The 23,616-nt window shown below is 50.2% G+C and overlaps 1 protein-coding gene across 1 annotated transcript; it reads left to right on the top strand.

Annotated features, from left to right (window-relative positions):
• The first annotated feature begins 4,244 nt into the window (after positions 1-4,244).
• LOC129634166 (mast cell protease 2-like) lies at positions 4,245-7,212 on the top strand. The gene is made up of 5 exons (XM_055556149.1): positions 4,245-4,339; positions 4,953-5,103; positions 5,836-5,968; positions 6,252-6,506; positions 6,889-7,212. The coding sequence occupies exons 1-5, from the start codon at positions 4,279-4,281 to the stop codon at positions 7,030-7,032; spliced, it is 744 nt and encodes a 247-aa protein (XP_055412124.1). The 5' UTR covers positions 4,245-4,278; the 3' UTR covers positions 7,033-7,212.
• The last annotated feature ends 16,404 nt before the right edge of the window (positions 7,213-23,616 follow it).

Here is a 23,616-nt window from a genome sequence, read left to right as displayed (position 1 = left end):
TCCTCAGATAATGATTCTTCCTTTTAGTTGCTCCTTATTCCTGCATTTCCTTATCTCTTATAACCAAGCAGAAAGAACCTTCTCTTCCCCCTGCATGCCATATATGTCTGATGTAATTTTGAACATTTGGCTGGTCTGTTGATACTGCCATGATGGAGGGATGTAAGCACCAAGATCTCTTGGGAAGGGTTGATTTTTCAGTGCTTATAAGAAGAATGTTATAAAAGGATGAGAGGAGTGGATCTCCTAAGACAAGTGTGCGTGCTTAGTCACTCAGTCATGTCCAGCTCTTTGCAACCCCATGGACTGTAGTCCACTGGGCTCCTCTGCCCATGGAATCCTCCAGGCAAGAATACTGGAGTGGGTTGCAATGACCTCCTACAGGGGATCTTCCCAACCCAGCGATCGAACCCAAGTCTCCTGCATTGCAGGCAGATTCTTTACCGTCTGAGCCACCAGGGAAGCTCAAGACAAGTGTCTCTGAGTTAAATGCAAAATGACATTGTCAAGGCTTGGGAAAGAATTACCTTTTTCTTACAGAACCCTTATTTATAGCATGCATTTGGGAACAAGATAGATTGAATTAAGAGCTTGGAATCAGACTGCATTGGGATCCTGGTAGGATCCCTTACCAACTTTGTATTTTGGGCAAATTTCTTCATCTTTCTTAGGCTCCCCCTTCCCAGTCATCTGTAAAATGGGCATAAGAATGATGAGAATTAAATAAGAGATGAGGGGTTAAAGCATCAGGTATAGTAAGTATTAAAGATACTTATTACTGTATTAGCATCATGAGCCCCAAAGATTGAGTACCCCGCCCAGCAGTTTGTGCACCTCTGCATTTTAATTGGTGCATTTAGACCAGTAGTATTCAAAATGAGTATTGGTATAATACCTACCATACTTGTTACCATTTTCTATTTGTTGCCTTTGCTCTTTGTTTCTAGCCTGTCTCTAACTCTTCTCTGCCTTTTCTATTTTTTTTTAACTTACATTTATTCCTCTAAGAATGGAAATTATTGCTGCATTTCTGAAATAAAGCAAAAAGGAATTCTCTTCCTGCTTCTGGAAGATGTGATGGCTCCCACCAGTTATAGGTGGGTGTCAAGTATGCCACCGACTTGTTCCAAATGTTTATAGTGTTGTTCAGACTGTGTCCGGTCAGACCCATGAAATCCTTTGATCACTGTATTATTTTAATATAGTCACTGTAACAAAATACTGCCAACTTAGTGGGTTAAAGAGGCTTCCCAGGTGGCGCTAATGGTAAAGAACTCACCTGCCGATACAGGAGACATAAGAGATGTGGGTTCAATCCCTGGGTCGGAAAGATCCCCTGGAGGAGGGCATGGCAACCCACTCCAGTATTCTTGCCTGGAGAATCCCAAGGAGCCTACCAGGCTCCTCTGTGGTCCCAAAAAGTTGAACACGACTGAAGTGACTTAGCATGCATGCACAGTGGGTTAAAACAGTACTCATTGTTTCTCTTACATTTCTGGAGGTCAGAAGTCTGAAATTACTTTCACTAGCCCCAAACCGAGGTGTTGGCAAGGCTGCACTCCCCCCAGAGGCTGATAACTTTTCCAACTTCTGTAGTGGCACAGCTCGCCTTCCTTGGCTCATAGTCCTTTTGTCTGTCTTCAAAGCCCACAGAGTAGTGACTTTGCATCTCCCTCTTTCTCTCTCTCTCTGCTGAGGTTGTCACATGGCCTTCTCTCATAGTAGAATTTCCCTCTGCCTGTCTCTTGTAAGGATGCATGTATTTAGGGCCCACCTGGATGACATGGGTAATCTCCCCATCTCAAGATTCTTATCGTAATCACATCTGCAAAGTTCCTGTGACCATATAAGGTGACACTCATAGGTTCAGAGGATCAGGAACTGGATATTCCTGGGTGCCATTATTCAGCCTAGCTCTTCCTCCTCCTCCTACTTCTCCTGCTCCTCCCTCCTCCTCCTCTCACTTCTCCTCTTCCCACAAATCTTGTGCCTCAGACACTACAATTCAGGGCAGAGATGCACCATAGCAGACTCCCCGTGACTCTTTCTGGAGATGGTCCCAGGCTTGGGCTGTTGATGCCTTGCATCCTTACACCCACTTCTGCCCCATCCTCACCATCCCCCTCAATAATGGGTCTGGGGCCAGAGAAGTATCTGCCAAGTAAGAAGGAGGAAGATTTCCCAAGTGTGAGAACTCAGGATGCTGGGGAGGGCTGAGCCCTGGAAGTCCTCAGGATGGCTTTGTCAACCACAGCTGTCTCAACGAAGCAGGGCCATGCGAGTCCGAAAGAAAGTTCCCCTAGAATGCCAGGGTGAGTCTGGCCCCTGAACTACATCAGAGTCACCCCATTCAATTGTCATCTTCCTTCAGAAATGACACGGTGTCTCCAGGTCTTCCAAAAGAGAAATCTGAGTTAGGTCAAGTTCTCCAAAATTTCCTCCTCCAAGTGACCCTCAGTGGTCTGAATCCCATACCCACCAGCATCTGAGTTGGATGCCTGCACTCACACCCATACACATCTGAACAAGGGAAACGGAGCATGAACTCTAGCTAGCTCTCAGGAGCCTGCCATTAAAGGGCCCTCATGCAGGTTTCACCACATTCCCTAAAAGGCCTAGAAGACAGGCCCGGCCCCATGCAAGAAAGGGATGCTACTGCTGGCCCCAGACCAGGGACCCAGAGACTCCATTTTTCACATTGTCTGTCAGCCCACAGGTCTGGGCTTCCAGTTCTGCCACTGATCAATGTAGACATAAGAAATCCTGATAAACATATTTGATTATAAACTCTAACTCTATATGAAAAACAAACACATGTACACACCTTATTTGTTTGTTTTTGGCTGTCCTGGGTCTTTGTTGCTGCAGGGGGGTTTTTCCTCTAGTTGCAACAAGAGGAGTCTACTCTCTAGTCATAATGCACAGGCTTCTCATTGTGATGGCTTCTCTCGTTGCAGAGCACGGGCTCTAGAGGTGCGGGCTTCAGTAGTTGGGGTACATGGGCTCAGTTGCCGTGGCTCCTGGGCTAGAGCACTGGTTCAATAGTTGTGGCGCGAGGACTTAGTTGCTCTGCAGCATGCAAGATCTTCTTGAATCAGAGATCGAACCCATGTCCCCCGCAGGCAGATTTTTACCACTGAGCCACCAGGGAAGCACTTTCCAATTTTTTTAAAAAACGAAGAAATGTAACAGGTTCTCAAAAATAAAAGAAATTGCATGGAATGATAATAAACCATTTTTATGATTTTTGCCCTAACTCTCCTTTTATATTTGTATAATTAAGTAAGAGTTTTAAAACATGAAATACAAGGAGCAGAGGCTCTACGTGTGATGTTTGCTTGGGAGACCAGCACACACACTGAGTTGCAGCTCAGGCCCCATCCACTGTTGACCCCCAGATCCCAAGGATAGCACATCCACACATCCACAGGGCAGACCGCCTTTCCAAGGAGCTGGACACTGGAGATGTGGGGAGAGCGGTCAGCCTACTCTGACAGCCTGGCCCTCAGGAAGTGGTGGAGTCAGTGGACACTGCAGGGAGCTGGGCAGAGCCCACAGGATGACTCGGACCCCAAGGGGCTGACAGACACTGACTCCAGCTTCATCTTCTGGATCCTTCTTCTAAGCCAGTGAACTATCGGTTTGCAGAAACAGAAAGATCCATACCATGTTTTTCAAGTTTCAGGTAATCATCTTTAAGTGACATGCAGCTTACATTCTACTGTGGATTGGAATAAAAAGTAATGGCAAGAAGTAGAAACTGATGGAGAGCACTGCACATTGTTTAAGGATAAACCCTATTTCCTGAAACTTTTGATTCTCCTGCATAGGTATAAGTTGTGCTAGGTATTCATATACATGTAGTGCATGCACAGGGGCTTTTTGCAAAATGTGCATCATGGCCTTCAAAGTGCATGTGCTTCTGAATTCAAAGTGTAAAGACGCTCCCCCACCCATGTCTCTGATGGGCCTTAACCAGCTGCCCTGCCTGGGGAGGACATGAGCCCTCCACCTCCACACCAATGAGGAACCACACTGGAGAGCTCATCCCTGAGGCCAAAACTTGGAAGTTCAGGCCTCAGCTTCATCCAAACAAAACAGAAGGCATCTCTGGGGGAAATTCTGATTAGAAAGACAGCAGGCACAGTTTGAGAGAAGAGTACGTGACCAGTCAGTTTCTGCGGTTACCAGTCTGGCCCTGCCCTCGCTTGTTGGGAGTTAAAAACCCAAGACTGGAAAACAGAAGCAGCATGTGCCCTGGGCAGCCTCTCTGAGAAGATGCATCGTCCTCCTCTCCTGCTGCTGCTGCTCCTCCTCCTGTGTTGCAGAACCCAGGCTGGTAAGTTGCCCAGCCACTCTTTCTGGAAGCTGCAGGATCAACCCCTAAAACAAGATTTATTTGGAAGATTGCTGACCCTTAAACAGACACCAGGATTTCTCCCCAACACCCCAGAGTTAAGTTTCCACTTGGGCTGTGCACACCCTCTCTCTGCAGCCCATGGTCGTTCCCAGGAAGAAGGAGCCCACCTTGACTGAGGGAAAGCCCAGAGCAGGGGGTCCCAAGGGGTGGTCTTCTCTGTATGGAATGTGTGACACGGTGCTGAAAGTCCTGTGTTCCCTTCACCTTCTGGCCTTGTAACTTGGCTGATCTCTGAGCAACCTGGGATATGGAGATGGTGGAGACAGGAACCTGGAGAGCTGGTCATGCACAGGGACAGAGGAGGGTTGAGTGAGGGCAGGATGAGAGTGGGGGGAAACCTTAGGTGAGCGGGACTGCAAGGCGTCCGAGGCCAGCTTGGCTGCTGTGCCTGGAGCAAAGACAGCAGACACCAGAGCCACCCGAGAGGAAGAGGGCAGAACCCGGGGCGAGTGCGGATTCCAAAGACGCCTGTTCCAACTTGAAGCCAGCTGGTGCACCCTCTGTGTTCAGGCCCTGGGCTTCTGTGTTCCAGGGGAGATCATCGGGGGCACAGAGAGCAAACCACACTCCCGCCGCTACATGGCCTATCTGCAAATTGTCACCTGGCATGGTAATCTGGCGGCTTGTGGTGGTTTCCTGATAAGAAGGGACTTTGTGCTGACGGCTGCTCACTGTGCGGGAAGGTGAGACAATGGGTCTTGTTTATCTCCAAATGGGAGGGGAGCAACCAGGAACGGCTCCTCGGGGGCCTGAGGGGAGCTCCTAGGGCTGGGTCTCTTTAGGGAGAGACAATACTTGGCCTTAAGGAAATCATTCTCAGACTGGAACGGCTGTCCTGACCCTCAGTCACTGTGAGCTCAGCTCCCCTCAGAGGAAAGGGGACCTCATCCCAGTGCCCCTCTTCTAAAAGCAGCTCCCGCTCCCCAACCCCAACACAAGCGATGTGGACTCACTCTTCAGGGGCCCACCCAGTTCTTGGACCACTTCCTCCATGCCCTTTTCAAGAACACTGGCCTTTAGTTCCCAGGGTCCTGAACCCATCCTTTCCATGGGAGACAGAGAACAGGGTCCACCTGAGACCTCACCACTCCCCCCTTTCCTCGGACACCTCTGCCCTCAGAGAGGTGGCCCTCATTAGGGCACCTTGATTAGGAAGTACCTACCCTGTCCCCTGGGTCCTCCATGGCCCGCTCACTCCCTGGCGTCCCGAAGGCCCTGGAAATTATCTCTGTCCCTGGGAAAGCTCTTCCTTGAGTAAAGCCTGAGCCCCTCGCATACATGAGTAGCTCCAAAAAGGGAGGTGGGAAGAGATCGCTGACCCTAGGAGAGACTACATGCCCTTTCTCAGAGTGGGCGTATCTCAGCAGACACTCCACCATCAGCGTTTCACCTTGTCCTTCTTCTCCCTCACATAGGTCTGTAACAGTCATCCTCGGAGCCCATAACTTACAAAAGAAAGAAGACACATGGCAGAGGCTTGAGGTCATAAAACAGTTTCCTTACCCAAAATATGAGCGTGTTGGTCTCCACGACATCATGTTACTGAAGGTGCAGATTCTTCTTCCTCTTCCCCACTCCCTGTTCTCCAGAGCTTTCTTCCCCGCTCCCTGCTCTGTGTTCTCCAGGGCTTCCTTCCCCACTCCCTGTTCTGCAGGACTTCTCCTTCAGGTCCCATTACCCTCACACTTTCCCAACCTGCCCCTCACCAGCACCCCTCAGCTCAGCCTCTGCAACTGGCTCTCGTGTGGACCAGCTGCCCTGTCCCTCCCTGGTTGCCTCCACCCGTCCCCAAGCCCATTTCCATCACTGACAGCCCTCATTTCCTTCACAGTTGAAGGAGAAAGCCAACCTGACCCTGGCCGTGCGGACAATCCCCCTTCCATCCCATTTCACCTTCATCCATCCCGGGATAATGTGCTGGGTGGCCGGCTGGGGACAAACAGCTGTGAATGAACCAGCCTCCAGCATTCTGCAAGAGGTGAAGCTGAGAATCATGGAGCCCCAGGCCTGCAGCCACTTCTCTGCTTTTAACCACAATCTCCAGCTGTGTGTGGGCAATCCCCAGAGCACAAAATCTGCATTTAAGGTGATTCTCAGACTATGGTATTCTCCACAAATCACTGACCAGGGTGCAGACACCTTTGGAAGGAGACGAAGTTCACAGTGTCAGCCAGCGACAAAGTGTGAGACCTCAGGTCTGAGGAGCTGGGACTGTCCCTCTGCAGATCCTCCTCCCTCGGCCCTGTGGGGTCTCTGACCAGGGTCTGCTCAGGGTCAGGGGGTGCCGCCCAGGGTCAGGGGGTGCCAGGAAGGAAAGGGAACAGCATCAGAGACATATCACCTTATGAGGAGCCAGTGTTCCTGAGCCTGATGGCAGGTCCGACCAGCTCAGAGCTGGGACCACAGGGAGGAGGCGATGGTTTTCCTGGCTCACCTTCTCTCTCTCCCTTTCCTTCTCTGTCCCACAGGGAGACTCGGGGGGCCCTCTTCTGTGTGCTGGGGTGGCCCAGGGCATTGTCTCCTATGGACTGCCCAATGCAAAGCCCCCGGCCGTCTTCACCCGGATCTCCCCTTACCGGCCCTGGATCGATGAGGTCCTGAAAGAGAATTAACCTGGAACCTGGGCCAGCCTGAGGGGAAACCAGAGCAGGACTCCGGCAGGTTCTCTGTGCCACTCACCCTGGATCTGCCTCTGGTTTTCCTCTTAAAGCCCCGTCACGTCCCTAATCCTCGGGAAGGCCCCTTCAGGTCACAGAATTCCCAATAAATCTCAGTGAACACCCGGCTTCCAGACCTGAGTGTGTGTGTCCTCTCTCTTCTCCCGGCATCAGGCATTCCAGAAGCCTTGAAAGGGGGAACTGTGTGGTGTGTGTGTGAGACAGAGAGGATACAGTGAAGAACAATAGGGAGAGAAAGAAGAGAAAGGGGTTCCCTGGAGTGGCAGGACCCCTACGTCCACCTTCAAGAAAAAGTACAGCAGATCCTTCCCTGCCTTCATCATCAACTCTGAGTCATCTTTAGGGCTCTTCAGAATCACTACAAACTCGCTGAGTTGCAGGGTGTTTAGAGCATCCCTGGCCTCTCCCCATTAGGTGCCAGTATCAACATCACCTTCTCCTCCAAGTTCTGAACCAAGGATGTCTCCAGGCTTTTCTAGGAGATGCCCTGGTGGCAGCTGCGGGGGCGGGGTGGGGAGGAGGGCAGGTTGTGAGGAGCTGGGCAGGAATCAGCCTCAGTTGAGAAGCTCAGGTTTAGATGCATCTGATTCACACTGGGCCCTCCTCACTGTCCATCTCGATAAGAGAAGATCTACCATCTGTGCAGCTTTGATGTGCGATGCAGAGAAGATCTTGTGTCACTGACTTCTGCAAAAGGAATACGTGGAGCTGATAAGAGGAGGGACCGCATCGCAAGACCTGCACGAAACACAGCCACAAACAGCTGCTCCCGACCAGCAGGAAGCTGAAGGCCTAGAGCCTGCTTGGCCTCCAGTTCTTGGCAGGTGAGGGAGGGACTGGCTAAAGGAGAGAAATGGGCAAGACAGGGACACAGCACGGAAGCCTGTGGCTGATACGCCTCCCCGCTTCTGAGGGGATGCTGAATCCCTTCAATCAAGTGAACCCTTTGCAGAGAGTCATCTTTAATAAATAATCAGAGATATACACCAATGTTTATGAATAAAGATTTTTGCCTCAGCATTTTCAATAGTAGAAAGCTGGCTTCCCAGCCATGAAACAAAGTTTAAATAGTAAATTTATGTGACTGAATATTTTGAATTTATTAAAAATTTATTTCAAAAGATTGAATCATGTAGGAAAATGCAATGCAAGAACGCTTTTTAAAACCATATAAATATCTCTCTATAGTAGAATCTCTATTTTTGTAATTATGGTTAAGTATTTTATATATCGGAGAAGGCAGTGGCAACCCACTCCAGTACTCTTGCCTGGAAAATCCCATGGACTGAGGAGCCTGGTAGGCTGCAGTCCATGGGGTGGCAAAGAGTCAGACACGACTGAGCAACTTCACTTTCACTTTTCACTTTCATGCATTGGAGGAGGAAATGGCAACCCACTCCAGTGTTCTTGCCTGGAGAATCCCAGGGACGGCAGGGCCTGGTGGGCTGCCATCTATGGGGTCGCACAGAGTCAGACACGACTGAAGCGACTTAGCAGCAGCAGCAGCATTTGATATATGCACAAGAAGAAAACTGGAAATAATTAACATCATATAATTATGGTAATAACATAATTTTAGAGGCTAGGATTAACAACTATCTTTATTTCTTTTATATGCTGGCTCTAAACCCCAGGTAGTCTAACTGTTGCTGACTCAATACCATATATGGACCTACCCATACATAAGCACATACATCTGTTCATTCTCCCGTTAGTCAAGGTTTGCTCTGTGGAGAGTAAATACCCTTGCACTTCCAGATCGCATCTCTCAGCCCATTCAGGATGCTGCTAAAGAATCTAAGCCTTCATGGGATTCCTTGGGCACAGACATGGTGATCTCCTTGTCAATTAGTGCCTTGCTTGGACGTTCTTTTGTCTTTAGCGAAAGTGATGGTGGCCTGGGATTTATGCCTATGGGAACGGTGTGAGCTGGGAAGTATAACTGATCAAGCTGATCAGAGGCAGTAGACAAAATGGTCCTGACGAAGCCTTTCTTACGCCACCCAAATCCACCTTCACTTTCTTTTTGTGAATATTTATTTTGGCTGTGTCAGCTCTTAGTTGCAGCACGCAGACTCTTTAGTTGAGGCGTGTGGGATCTTTAGGTGCAGCCTGTGGGATCTAGTTCCCTGACCAGGTATCGAACCCCGGTCCCTTGAACTGGCTGCTCAGAGTCTTAGCGACTAGACCACCAGGGAAGTCCCATTTGCACCTTCGTACGGTATCTGGATCTTACCTGAGAACAAGATGCCCATCCTTCTTTCCTGAGAGGGAAGGTACAAGTTCAAATCTTCAATGCAATAACCAAACACAGTCTCCTAAAAAGACTTATGGAGGGTTGGAAAATCAAGCTATGGGCTCCTCTGCTGCAGCTGTCCCCAGGTCTTAACTGATATTTCTCATCTGACCCCTCTACTGCCCATTCTAGATTTCCCTCCCCTTTGGCCAACGTTTGTGTTAGTCTGGGTTGTATGTCTGCTGGGGTGACCCAGACCTCTAACCTTGAGGGGGGCTGAGTCTTCAGTTGCCTTCTATTTGTTGGGTTTAAGTGGTTGCTGTTGCCCATTTATAATTATCACTGAGCACAAAAGTTTAAGGGATGTCCCCAGCGAATCTCCTGGGCTCAAGTCATACTCTTCTCTTCCCTCTTTGTACAGCAGGAATCCTAGCCTCCCATGGGATCATGGTCAGTTACTCAAGCCAGCATAGAACCTCTTTCCTTTGCCTGTTGATGCACTGATATGAGGAACCCAAAAGGGCTAGGTGATAGTCACAACTTCCAGTTCCTAGAGCCTTTACCATCTCCCTTGGTGAAAGCATTTTCCTCCCCAATATTTGGATGCACAGCAACATGGCTTTGAACTTTCCTCATTCCATCTAACCCCAGCAAAAGCTGCAGCAACAGAGCCACACTTCATGGAAGAGAGTGCCCTCTCCTTTTCTCCTCCTATTCTAACTTTTCATCCACCTTCTTCTTTCCACCCCTTCCACCATCCCCACACCTACCCAAAGGAGGCCATATCACAGATAAACCAGTATCAGTTCATCAGAGGTGTCCCTAAAAGTGATTCTCCAGTCCCATGGCTCCTGGCAGTCTCTATCCCTTCCACCTTCTGACCGACAACAAAATCAAAAAAATCACTGAACTCTCCTGTGCCTAAGGTCTTGGGACCAAGTGGGAAGCCTCATGAGCCTGCCGATCTCTGGAGTCTCAGGTCTAATTAAGTCATCCGCACTAAATGAAAGGTCTCAGGCCACTGGGTGAGAGGCCAGTATAGGACAGGTCCTCTCCAGCCCAGGAAAGGCACCTTTGGGCCTCAGCCAAGCCTGGCCCTAGAGCCACCTCTGAGTGCACCTGAAACCCAACCTCACTAACACCAGTGACCCCAGGTTTCTATAGAATCCTAGCCGGAATTTTTGAAATTAAGCCAGGCCTCCCAACAAATGCTTTTGTTGAAGTTCTTTGCCCTGTACCTGATGCTCACCACTACCTACCCCTGGAACCAGGACCAGGAAAGCTGACAAGTGCCAAAGGTGAACACCGGGCTACAGTTCATCAAACAGATTTTATAGAAGACAAGGCAGACAGGCCTTCCTGCCTGGCTCCCCCATCTGAAGTAACTCTCCTGCCTCCACAGCCACTGAGGGACTGGCAACAACTCCTGCTCCTTCTGCTTCAGAGCTTCAGAGTCCTAACTTCAAATCTAGTCAAAAATGCAATATAATGTGACTCTTTAAAAAAGCAGGATATTCAAAAATGTACATTCACTGTGATTGCAAATAGTGTGGAGTACCATACATTTGGGGAGAAAACTAGACAGAACTCTTCTGAAATGGAGATAATCGTTAGAATTGTAATTAACAAAAGACTTACCTGTTCTCTTTAAAATGATTTCTATAGCTTTGCAAATGACCCAAAATAATGAAAAATGCAGAGAAACAAAAGTACTTTCTGAAACTGCTTAAATGCTCAGCACGTGATCTTATCCCTGTTATTCCTATACGCAGCACAGTCCCCGTAGAGCAGAGGAACCACAAGACATGGTACCAGGAAACCCAGTAAAGAAGATGGAGAGGGTAGACATCCTCAGGTTTGTTCACAGGCTGTGTTGGGAGGACCACCTGTGGGAGAATTTTAAGGACGCTCTGAAGCCAGTGACTGACTGTGATTCCACAGCCTTTCGGCAGCCTGCTCTGCCCACCTCTGCTTCCTTCACTCCCTACAGGTGAGGGGCACTCCTCACTCAAACCCCTACATGCAAATCTTTATCCCCAAGTCTGCCTCCCAGGCATATTCATTTCCTCTAGCTGCTGAAACAGATCACCACAAACTTGGCTTCAAACAATACCCATTTATTTTCTTACAGCTCGGGAGGCCAGAAGTCCAAATTCAGTCTCTCTGAGCTAAAGTCAAGGTATAGGCAGGGCTGGTTTCCCCTGGAGGCTCCAGGGGAGAATTTGATTCCTTGTCTTCTCTTGCTTCTGGAGGCTGCCTGAATTCCTTGGCTGGTGGCCACTTTCTCATATCACTCCAATCTCTGCTTCCTACTTCCTCTTTGGACTTACCTCCCTTTCATAAAGACCCTTGGGATAACAATTGAAGTCCATTTGATAATACAGCATAATCTCTCCATCTCAAGAACCCTAATTTAATCACATCTGCAAAGTCCCTTCTACCATGTAAGGTAACACCCAGGTTCTGGGGATTGGGATGTTGATATCTTTGGGCCGGGGCTTCCGAAGTGGCTCGGTGGATAAAGAATCTGCCTGCAATACAGGAGATGCGGGTTTGATCCCTGGGTAGGGAAGATCCCCTGGAGGCGAGCACAGCAACCCACTCCAGTATTCTTGCCTGGAGAATCCATGAACAGAGGAGCCTCGTGGGCTACAGTCCATAGGGTTGCAAAGAGTTGGATATAACTGAAGCGACTGAGCACACAGCACACACGTCTTTGGATGGGAGCTGCTATTCAGCCTACAACACCAAGAAACGGAACCTAAGAAAGCAGCCTTCTTCCTTAAAACTGGAGGCCCAGTGCGACCTGCCTCAACTCCTTCCAAACACCCTCCGTGTCAATCCCCAGCAAAGGCAGTCTGACATCAAAGGATGGTGACTGGGATCTGGCTATGAAAGGATGGCTTCTGTAGGCAGCAGGTCCCTAATCTTGAAGGTATGTGACACTCAGTTACCAGGAAGGGGAAAACAGGCTAGGAAGTCTTTGAGGTCCAGGAATGCTTGACCCCTCTTTTCTCTATATATCCTTCATCACTCAAGGCTTGGCTGCCCCAACCCAGGCAGAACAGCCGTCTCCTCTCCGACTTACACGCTCCCCGACACTTCCATTGGTACCTGCCCCAGTCCACTGCCTGTATCTGTCATTGCACAGGTATAACTTGCCCAGACTAGCGGACCGGAAGGTTCTTCTCCTTTTCTCACCCCCCTGATGCCTAACGTGGGGTCTGCTCCCCCTGGAGACGAGAGGCCTGTCTCCTTCCCATCAATTCAATAAATTCAGAACCAGTCATGCTGAGTCGATCCGTGACACCCAGGGAGAAATATGGAAGTGAAAGGTGTCAGCTAGTGCTCAGGCTGAGTTTGGAGGACTCAATCTGAGTCTGGAGGACTCTGGGGAGGCTCCACGCACACTTCCATCGCCCAGGTCTGGCAGCAGGTAGAGTGCATGTGGCTGTTCCCGCTGGGCCACTTGCTTGATCTCCCAGGCTCTGAGCAACTCCCCTGTCCACGTGTAGCCCATCTTTCCCCCAGCCCCACAGGCCTTGCAACAGTTCCCCCATTATCTGTGCTTTGTGGAGTAGTTTGTGTTCTCTGACCAACTCTCATTCTCCCCATATGTCAGTCCTCTCTGGCTGCTGCCCCTTTATTCCTCTGAAATGCCCTCCCAGAGTCACTAACAACCCCAGTGCCACCTGATACAGAGGCAGCCGTCCAAAGGCTCTGGCCAGAACAGGCTTCACTGCTGCTTCCTGGCCTGGGACCCAGGCCCTCTTGTCTCTCTTCATAAGGGCATTGTCTGACCCAGGACTGAACTTGGCCCCCACGTGGGTCAGACGTGTGGGTCAGAACGCCAGGGCGTTGACACCCCAGGAGAAACCTTCCACCAACAAGGGACAAGTCACAGTGGATTAATACCCCTGCTTTACTCCCTCAATTAGACAATTCTGGGGCATGTTCACAGGGACCCCGCTTGGCTGGGGTCCTGATTGCCCACAGCAGTAGCCTGGTCATCAACACACGCTTTCTCCACTTATCTCCATCCTGTCTACTTCCCTCTCCCCCATCTGCTTCCTGGAATCACCTGAAAAACAAATGATGTCACCCAAATCCTTGTCTAAAGGTCTGGAAATGAAACTAAGACAACAGATCACCTTCCTATCCTCACTGCCTTCCGGGAAAGACCAGGTACTTTCAGAGCTCTCCATGACCCTCACCCATGCCTGCCTCTCCTGCACCACTTCTCACCTCTAGCCTCAAACTTCATGCTCTGGCAACACTAAACTGCTCGTGATCACCAATACCACCCACAGCAGCTATGTCCCTGCCCCCTACACACACACACACACACACACACACACACACACACACACAGAATCTGGCTCATGCCCTCCACCAGTAATGCCCTTCCGTACGCTCTTGTACCTCTGCCTTAAGCTCAATGCAGGCATTTCATCTTGGAAGGCTTCCTTGGTGACTATGAAGGTCAATCCTCGGGCTCCCTGCCCCACCCTAAAGTGAGTGTACTGTGAAGCCAGCTTCAAGCAAGTAGTGGCCAGGATGGAGTTGGGTGTCAGCCCAGAGCTGAGCCCCATCAAGCCCAGTGAGACCTCACCCTGGGAAGGCTGCGGTGGGCTGCTCTGTGGTCAGCCATGTTAGCAGCCCCCCTTCAGGTCCTGTGGAATCTCCTTCCAGCCCATTGCCTGCTGGTATGCTGAAATCAGCTCGCACTGGCTCAGAGCAACCAACTTGTGCTCTTCCCAACACATCATCATCACATCAGTAGCTTGGAACCAGCCACGATGAGAGTATTTACACCGTGGAAATCGGAAATGCTACCAAGCAAGGATTTCATCTTCTTCAGAGAGCCTTCACTGCTTGTGCCCCATCCCCACCCCAACCATCTGCGGCTCCCAGGTGTAATGAAATCTTGAGTGTGTGTGTGCAGGGGGGTGGGGGCAGGGGGTTCGTAGCACAGGTTCTGGCTCTGATCTTCCCTCAAGAGGCAGGCAGATCAGCCAGGGGGAGGGAGGTCAATCAGGCCACAGAGTGCCAAGGTGGATGTGGACAGGACCAGCATGCAGCAGGGGAACCATAACAAGGAGGAACTGGGGCTAGAAGACAGGGCCAGGGGTGTGTATGTAAGAGAAAGAGGCCAAGAAAAACAGACAGCAGAGACAAAAAGGTAAGAGACACTGAGGCACAAAGCAAACACAGACAAAAAAAGGCACAAAAGACGTGATGAAGACAGAGTGGGGTGAGGTAAATGGAGACAGAGGCAGAAATGAGAGGAGGACAGACCAAAATGGAGAAAGTCAACGGCAGAAATGGAAGAATCTAGGGATAGAGGTGAAAACTGGGGAGGGATGAGCACAGACAGCAGTACGAGAGGGCCGAGGAGGGCGCACAGGCTCAGCCCTAGCCGAGCATGCAACCTGCTCCCATGATACTGGGCTCCAGGTGAGCGAGGGCAGCTCGCTAGAGAACCAGGTCCCCCTGCCCCAACCCCAGCCAAGTGTGAATCCACTACTCAATTCAAAGATGCAGATGTTTGATCGCTTCTTCAGTTTAGGCACTGCTGCTGCTGCTGCTTAGTCATTCACTCAGTCGTGCCCAAGAATTCCTCTGTCCCTGGAATTCTCGGCAAGAATACTAGAGTGGGTTACTATGCCCTTCTCCAGGGGATCTTCCAGACCCAGGGATCAAACCCAGTTCTCATGCATTGAAGACAGATTCTTTACTGCTGAGCCACCAGGGAAGCCCCCAGTTTAGGTACTAAATCCGTCTAATTCAATAACATGTGGTCCAATTACTTATAGGATGAGCAATTTTTAAATTAGGTAAAAAATAGTTCAGTTCAGTTCAGTCACTCAGTCATGTCCGACTCTTTGCAACCCCATGAATCGCAGCACGCCAGGCCTCCTTGTCCATCACCAACTCCCGGAATTTACCCAAACTCATGTCCATCGAGTCAGTGATGCCATCCAGCCATTTCATCCTCTGTTGTCCCTTTCTCCTCCTGCCCCCCATCCCTCCCAGCATCAGGGTCTTTTCCAATGAGTCAACTCTTCGCATGAGGTGGCCAAAGTATTGGAGTTTCAGCTTCAACATCAGTCCTTCCAATGAACACCCAGGACTGATCTCCTTTAGAATGGACTGGTTGGATCTCCTTGCAGTCCAAGGGGCTCTCAAGAGTCTTATCCAACTCCACAGTTCAAAAGCATCAATTCTTCAGCACTCAGCCTTCTTCACAGTCCAACTCTCACATCCATACATGACCACTGGAAAAACCATAGCCTTGACTAGACGGACCTTTGTTGGCAAAGTAATGTCTCTGCTTTTGAATATGCTATCTAGGTTGGTCATAACTTTCCTTCCAAGGAGTAAGCGTCTTTTAATTTCATGGCTGCAGTCACCATCTACAGTGATTTTGGAGCCCAGAAAAATAAAGTCTGACACTGTTTCCCCATCTATTTCCCATGAAGTGATGGGACCAGATGCCATGATCTTCGTTTTCTGAATGTTGAGCTTTAAGCCAACTTTTTCACTCTCCTCTTTCACTTTCATCAAGAGGCTTTTGAGTTCCTCTTCACTTTCTGCCATAAGGGTGGTGTCATCTGCATATCTGAGGTTATTGATATTTCTCCCGGCAATCTTGATTCCAGTTTATGCTTCTTCCAGTCCAGCGTTTCTCATGATGTACTCTGCATAGAAGTTAAATAAGCAGGGTGACAATATGCAGCCTTGACAAACTCCTTTTCCTATTTGGAACCAGTCTGTTGTTCCATGTCCAGTTCTAACTGTTGCTTCCTGACCTGCATGTAGGTTTCTCAAGAGGCAGGTCAGGTGGTCTGGTATGCCCATCTCTTTCAGAATTTTCCACAGTTTATTGTGATCCACACAGTCAAAGGCTTTGGCATAGTCAATAAAGCAGAAATAGATGTTTTTCTGGAATTCTCTTGCTTTTTCGATGATCCAGCGGATGTTGGCAATTTGATCTCTGGTTCCTCTGCCTTTTCTAAAACCAGCTTGAACATCTGGAAGTTCACGGTTCACATATTGCTGAAGCCTGGCTTGGAGAATTTTGAGCATTACTTTACTACCATGTGAGATGAGTGCAATTGTGTGGTAGTTTGAGCATTCTTTGGCATTGCCTTTCTTTGGGATCGGAATGAAAACTGACCTTTTCCAGTCCTGTGGCCACTGCTGAGTTTTCCAAATTTGCTGGCATATTGAGTGCAGCACTTTCACAGCATCATCTTTCAGGATTTGAAATAACTCAACTGGAATTCCATCACCTCCACTAGCTTTGTTTGTAGTGATGCTTTCTAAGGCCCACTTGACTTCACATTCCAGGATGTCTGGCTCTAGGTGAGTGATCACACCATCGTGATTATCTGGGTCGTGAAGATCTTTTTTGTACAGTTCTTCTGTGTATTCTTGCCACCTCTTCTTAATATTTTCTGCTCCTGTTAGGTCCATACCATTTCTGTCCTTTATCGAGCCCATTTTTACATGAAATGTTCCCTTGGTATCTCTAATTTTCTTGAAGAGATCTCTAGTCTTTCCCATCCTGTTGTTTTCCTCTATTTCCTTGCATTGATCGCTGAGGAAGACTTTCTTATCTCTCCTTGCTATTCTTTGGAACTCTGCATTCAGATGCTTATATCTTTCCTTTTCTCCTATGCTTTTCACTTCTCTTCTTTTCACAGCTATTAGGTGATTAAATTGCTAAGTGGTCTGATTGTTTTGGAAAGAGATTCACTCACAAATGCACTCTTGAGCTTTTATTCTCCCTTGTTAAGCCGACCTGTGGGAGGAACACAAAGATTTAGGGGTCTGCTCGATGGCTCCTCCCCAGCAGAAGCCAGCACATCCTTAAGGTTAGGGTCCCTGGATTCATGCCCTTCCCCTGGCTGGATGGAGTGTGGGAATGGGCTGGTGCTGGCTCGAAAAAACACATTTCCACATCTCTTCCCAATTCTGCACTCTGTGCTTCATGTTGGGAGCCTGAAATTGGTCATAGGGGGGAGGGGAGGGGGCAGTATCTAGTACATGGAAGTTGACAACCGCTACAAACCAGAGCTTCTTTTCTTCCTCAGAAAGCCCCCAGTGCCTTCACTTACCGGCTCTGTCCCCAGCAAGCTACGGCTCCCAGGTGAGCTGAAATCGGAGCACTCGGTGGATTTATGGCATGTGCTCAGGTCCTGGCTGTGAGCGCCCCAGGGGAAACTCAGAGTAGAATCCATGGGGGTGGTCAAGCGGGCAGCACGGGGTCTGTGTGGACTTGCTGGGGCCTGTCCCGGGGGTCTGCGCCTCTCCTCAAGGCAGTGTGGTCTGAAGGGAAGAGACCTCAGGCAAGGCAATCCAGGCCCAGCAAGGGAAGTAACTGGCCATGAGCCGGGGTGGGGGTCAGGCACAGGCAGGTGTCCTGGCTCTGGCTCTGGGGCCTCTCTTGTGCAGCTGCTCAGACTCAGAGTCCTAGAAGGGACTACTTCTTTTTTATGGCGCTACTTCTTTTTATTATTATTGGAGTATAATTGCTTCACAGTGTTGTGATAGTTTCTGTTTTACAACAACGTAAATCAGCTATGCATGCGTGCGTGTTAAGTTGCTTCTGTCGTGTCCAGCTCTTTGCGAGCCCAATGGGCCGTAGCCTGCCAGGCTTCTCTGTTCATGGGCTTCTCTAGGCAAGAATACTGGAGTGGGTTGCCATTTCCTCCTCCAGGGGATCTTCCCAACCCAGGGATCGAACCCGTGTCTCTTATGTCTCCTGCATTGGCAGGTGAGTTCCTTACCACTAGCGCCACCTGGGAATCAGCTGTAAGCACACATATGTCCTCTCCCTCTTGAGCCTCCCTCCCAGCCAGCCCCCTACCCCACCCCTCTAGGTCATCACAGAGCACAGATCTGAGCTCCCTGTGCTATGCAGCAGCTTCCCACTACTATCTACTTTACACGGGCTAGTGTATATATGTCACGTCTCCTCTCCCAATTTGCCCTCCCCTCCCCTCCCCACCCCATGGTGCTACTGCTACGTAGAAAAATGTCACTGTTATTTATAACTCTCCACGGCCTCCTCGGGAAGCTGCACCCTGGTGCCTGGTGGGCCTCTGTGCTGCCCACCTTGAAGGATCTGGGTGGGCAAATGGGACCTAAGCAGGGAGAAGGGTGGAAAGAAATGCATCTCAAGTGCGGTATGAGACCCTCTTCGAGGTCTACCACTCAAATCGTAGTACACTCGGCCTTGCTCTTTGAGTGAGTGAAATCTGAGGGAGGAGTCGGGGCAGAGCGGTTTGAGGAGAAGGGTGGGGACCAGCCCCATCGGTTACACAAGGAGGGGACAAAGTGGGTTGAGGAGGAGGGCAGAGGGGGACAGAACCCCAGACATGTGAGGAGAAGGCAGGAACTTCTCTCTCTGTTCCTCTGGGAAGCAGACTGTTTGGGCAAACCAGACCCAAGGCACACCAGAGCAAGTGCCTTGATGTCCCCTTGTGAGAAAGGAGAGGGATGTCCTGACCCGTGAGGAGGCACCTGAGGTCACACGACTCTAAGGGACAGACCTAACCCCAACCCATCCAGTGGGTGTTTCAGTGCTTTGGAGCTGAGCTGCGCTGATGTTAGTCTATGGACCCTCACACCCCCTAGCTAGAATGGCTCACGGACCAATATCACGTACGTGGAGAAGAGAATCCGAAAGGCCTGGCGGATCCTCCTTGGCAAGCCCTGTTTTCTGTCCCACCAGCCCTGATAAAGTCGGGACTTCCCTTCATGAAGAGATCCCAAATAGCTATGGTTCCATACAAAGCTGGCCACAGAGACCCAACTCTGAGAGCGAGGAGCCAGGCCAGGCAGCTGGCACCTCATTCCCATCCATTCTCTCTCTCTCTCTGCTCCAAGCCAATCTTGTTCCTCACTCCCCATCAGCTAACAACTAAATAAAGCCCCTTATTCCTTGAATCCCAGAAGCCACCACTCTATCTACCAACATTCATTTCTCAGTCATTCCAGCCGCAAGCCAGCTGCTGCTCCTGGAATTTCACTGACTGCTCTCAAGCCCGTTTTTTTTTTGTTTTTTTGTTTTTTTTTGCTGGGGTAGTGGGGAGGTAGAGGCCAGGGGGATGTCTGCATGTAAGGAAACCACAAGTTTGAGAGGGCAGCTTTAGGTGCGAAACTGACATGGACTTTGGAATTAGAGAGACAAGGGTTCAAATCTTACCTTCACCACTTCCTAGCTGTGTGACCTCAGGCAAGTTACTTAACCTCCCTGAGCTGCCTCATCCTCATCTGTATCATGAGACTAATATCGCCTGGCTTACATGACTGTTGGGACTGGCCAACCAGGATAATAGGTGCAGAGCTTCTAGCCAAGACCCAGTACAGACAGAGAGCTGGATAACTGTTCTTTCCCCTCCCTTCCTGCAGTCCTTCTTGGCCTGTCCCATGATAGGACAGAAACAAGAATTGTAATGACTGCCCAGAAAATGATGTTACTGAAGTCTGTAAAATCAGTGGCTTGCTATGGACAGAATATCTGTCCCTATGCCCTGACCTTGGACTTCCTCTTGGACACAGGGAGAACCAGATGTGCACACGCACACAGGAAGGCATGTGCACATTTATCAGCTCTGCGTAGAGGTACACAGAGGACAGGCTGACTGAGGCAAGAGGAACAGGCAGGGACCATGCCGTAAGCACCCCCCACCAACCCGCCTCTCTGCTCTCCCTTCCTGGGCCAGGCCTGGGCCTTGGATGTGTGAAGAGGCTTTGGCGCCCTCTGCTGACAACAGCGATGCCTGCAGCCTACATCTAGCTCAGTTCAGTTCACTCAGTCGTGTCACTCTTTGCGACCCCATGGACTGCGGCACGCCAGGCTTCCCTGTCCATCACCAATTCCGGAAGCTTACTGAAACGCATGTCAATCGAGTCGGTGATGCCATCCAACCATCTCATCCTCTGTCATCCCCTTTTTCCTCCTGCCTTCAATCTTTCCCAGCAAGAGGGTCTTTTCCAGTGAGTCAGTGAATAGAGCCTGGGTAATAAGCCCTGGGTGCCTGGGGAAACTCCCCTCCCTCTAGTGCAGGAACAGGGAAAAACAGAAGGGAAGAGAAAGGAGATGAGGGACAAAATAAGAAGGAAGGAATGGAGCCTGGTTCCATTCTGTCCTCAAAACCATCAGGATGGAGGATCCGGCTCTGTAGCCCCTCCATCAATCACAGTAGCTGCTCACAGCAGTCCCCTCTTCAGATGCTCATCATGACCCCCTGGAGACCTCTTGGTGACACAGCCAGTCCCCAGGAAGCTTCTCACGCCCTGGTTGTGATGCCTGAAGGCCTACACGACACAACGATATCCCAGGCCTCGAAGACTTTTCTACTTTCTTTGGAAATGCCACATCCCAGACCTTCAGTCTTAGAGACAGGAGAGCTGAATGGTAAAAACTTGGGGACTTGGAAGCCAGACAGACCTGGGCGGAGGGCCAGGATTGGCCTCCACTAGCCACAGGGCCTTGGGTTCCTAACCTTTCACACTTAACCTCTGCCTCCTCGACCTCAATATAGATGGAAATAATACAGCTGCTCTGAGGATTCATTGAAAATCCATACAGAGCACAGCCCAGGGCCTGGCACATAGTAAGTAGGCAATAAATGCCAGCTATTATGATTTCTGCAGAGAAGGCAATGGCAACCCATTCCAGTACTCTTGCCTGGACAATTGCATGGGCAGAGGAGCCTGGTAGGCTGCAGTCCATGGGGTCACGAAGAGTCGAACATCACTGAGCGACTTCACTTTCACTTTTCACTTTCATGCATTGGAGAAGGAAATGGCAACCCACTCCAGTGTTCTTGCCTGGAGAATCCCAGGGCCAGCGGAGCCTGTTGGGCTGCCATCTATGGGGTCTCACAGAGTCGAACACGACTGAAGCGACTTAGCAGCAGCAGCAGCAGCATTATGATTTCTGAGGTTGCTTCCCTTGCCATGGGTTTCATGAGGGCTTAAGGCCACACTACCATCAGAACCACGGCAGCTTGCATGGCACCCTGGCAGGTGGAGGGATGATGCGGTCGTCAGAACCCCCTCCTTACGGAAGACATGTTGTTAGTCTGATTTCCACCAGGAACACCAGTTGTAACTGCCTGACGGCACTGGATCCTCTTTCTCCCAGGGGGGCCCTTCCCTGCTCCTTTGTGGAGCTGCCCTCCCGGCCAGACTGACTGTCCACTGTCCTGACCTGGCCAGTGAGGTCATCCTCTGGGATTTTAGATTTGGGGCCACTGCGAGTCGGTTCTCCAGGCAGAGTGTCCATGTTACAATGCTTGGAAGCTGTGAGTGGCCATATTTTCTGTCTTTTGGACCAAACCTATGTACAGCAAGAGGAAAGAATGGGGCTGACCTACAGCAGGAAGCAAAAAATGAGAACTGGGAGAGGGCTGATTTTGGCTGTCACTCATGCCCACCTATGTCACCTCCCCTCCCCCAGCTCAGCTATTGGACTCCATGAGATGCTCCAGGATCCCCCCTATAAAGCCCCACTTCTGCAGAAGCGAGCATGAGTTGTACTTTCTGTCCCCAAAATCAAAATGACAAAGACCTGCTCCTTGACCCCTCAGTCCTGTGCCAATGGCCTTCCCTCTTTATCTGCACTCACAGAAGCTCCCATGCCCCACCTCTATACATTCCCCACCCCCAAAATGTTCCAAAGCTGTTTTTACCCCCCTTTTGCTTTTAAGAAAGGGTTTTTCAAGTGTAGCACATTCATTGCAGAGTCTCAATCTGTTGGAGTATAAACATGAAATTGTCTTCTAACAACCAACCCCCCCCTCCACGCCTCACCCAGCTGTGTCCTGTCGAAAGCCCATGTCCCACTGGGTGGCAGGGCTCTTAATGACATTTGGCTGCACCGCCCTGCTCCCTGGCCATGTTCGTCTATTGGAACAGTCTTGTTTCTGCAGTTAACACTCAGACCTCTTCGCCTCCTCCAGCAGAGTTGAGACCCCAGCAGCATGGCCCAGGGTGAATGGGAATCTGGCCCTGCACCCAGCCTCCTCCTCCCTCTTCTGGAGATCTCTGAGACTGGGGGGCCAGGAGAGGGGTGTGGAAGCTAGTCTCACAAGCCTATCCTCTCCTGGCTGGATTGTCACTGCTTCTCTGGCTACTCGACCCATCCTCTGGTCAAAGAAAGCCAAGTCCCTCTAGAAGGCCTGTGCATTCCTTGAAACCTGTGAGTGAGGCCCTCCTGGGCGAGGCAGCAGCAGCAGCGCTCAGTTTGAGCTCAGCTGCCTCCCTCTGTGCTCTCTCCCCACCCCGCCATCTGTCTCTTATTTCCCCTTCCCCTCCTCAGGCGGCCAGAGGTTCATCACAGAGCCCACAGACAAAGCAGACACCCACCTGGGGGATGACATGCTGGTCTCGCCTTACAAGAGATTTCCTGTGGCCCCGGGAAGGAAAAGCACCCCTCCCCATCTCTCCCACAAGAGGGAAGAGCAGACCCTCTGCCACATGCACTGCGCTCCCCACATGGCAAATGACTCTCCCCCATGCCAGCTCCTCTTCCAGTCATTGTGGACAGCCGTGGTGCTGATGAGAGAAGAGCCAGTCCAGCCCCCTTGCAAGCCCTGCAGAGGGGAGATGCTGTGAGCTCCTGGCTGCTCACTGGAGGCTCTGTGAATGTAGGCATGTGGGTTCCTGGTGTCTTTCATACTCAGTTTTGGGTCTTAGCTGCATCCAGGACAGGACAAATCCCACACAGCATCCAGGTATGCTGGCGCAGGGCTCTCCTTCCTCCAAGAGCCCAGCTCTTGGATATATATAGAAGGGAAAGCTCAATAAATAAACATATTAAAATTTTTTCAACATTGTATTTTTTTTTTTTTCAGTTGCGTTGGGTCTTAGCTGTGGCCTGTGGGATCCTTCCTTGTATGCCTGGGCCTCTCTCTACTTGTGGTGCATGGGCTGAGCTGCCCCACTGCATGTGAGATTTTAGTTCCCTTAGCAAGGATTGAACTCGTGTCCTCTGCACTGGAAGGCAGCTTCTTTTTTTTTTTAATTGAAGGATCATTGCTTTACAGAATGTTGTTTTCTGTCAAACCTCAACATGAATCAGCTACGGTGGCAGTTTAGTCACTAAGTTGCGCCCGACTCTTGTGAACCCATGGACTGCAGCCTACCAGGCTTCTCCGTCCATGGGATTCTCCAGGCAAGAACACTGGAGTGGGTTGCCATTTCCTTCCCCAATGCATGAAAGTGGAAAGTGAAAGTGAAGTCGCTCAGTCATGTCTGACTCT

The sequence above is a fragment of the Bubalus kerabau genome, chromosome 19 (assembly GCF_029407905.1).
Source record: "Bubalus kerabau isolate K-KA32 ecotype Philippines breed swamp buffalo chromosome 19, PCC_UOA_SB_1v2, whole genome shotgun sequence".
Taxonomy (NCBI): Eukaryota; Metazoa; Chordata; class Mammalia; order Artiodactyla; family Bovidae; genus Bubalus; species Bubalus kerabau.
Note: the sequence above shows the minus strand (reverse complement) of the source record. Positions and strands in the feature narration are given on the sequence as shown.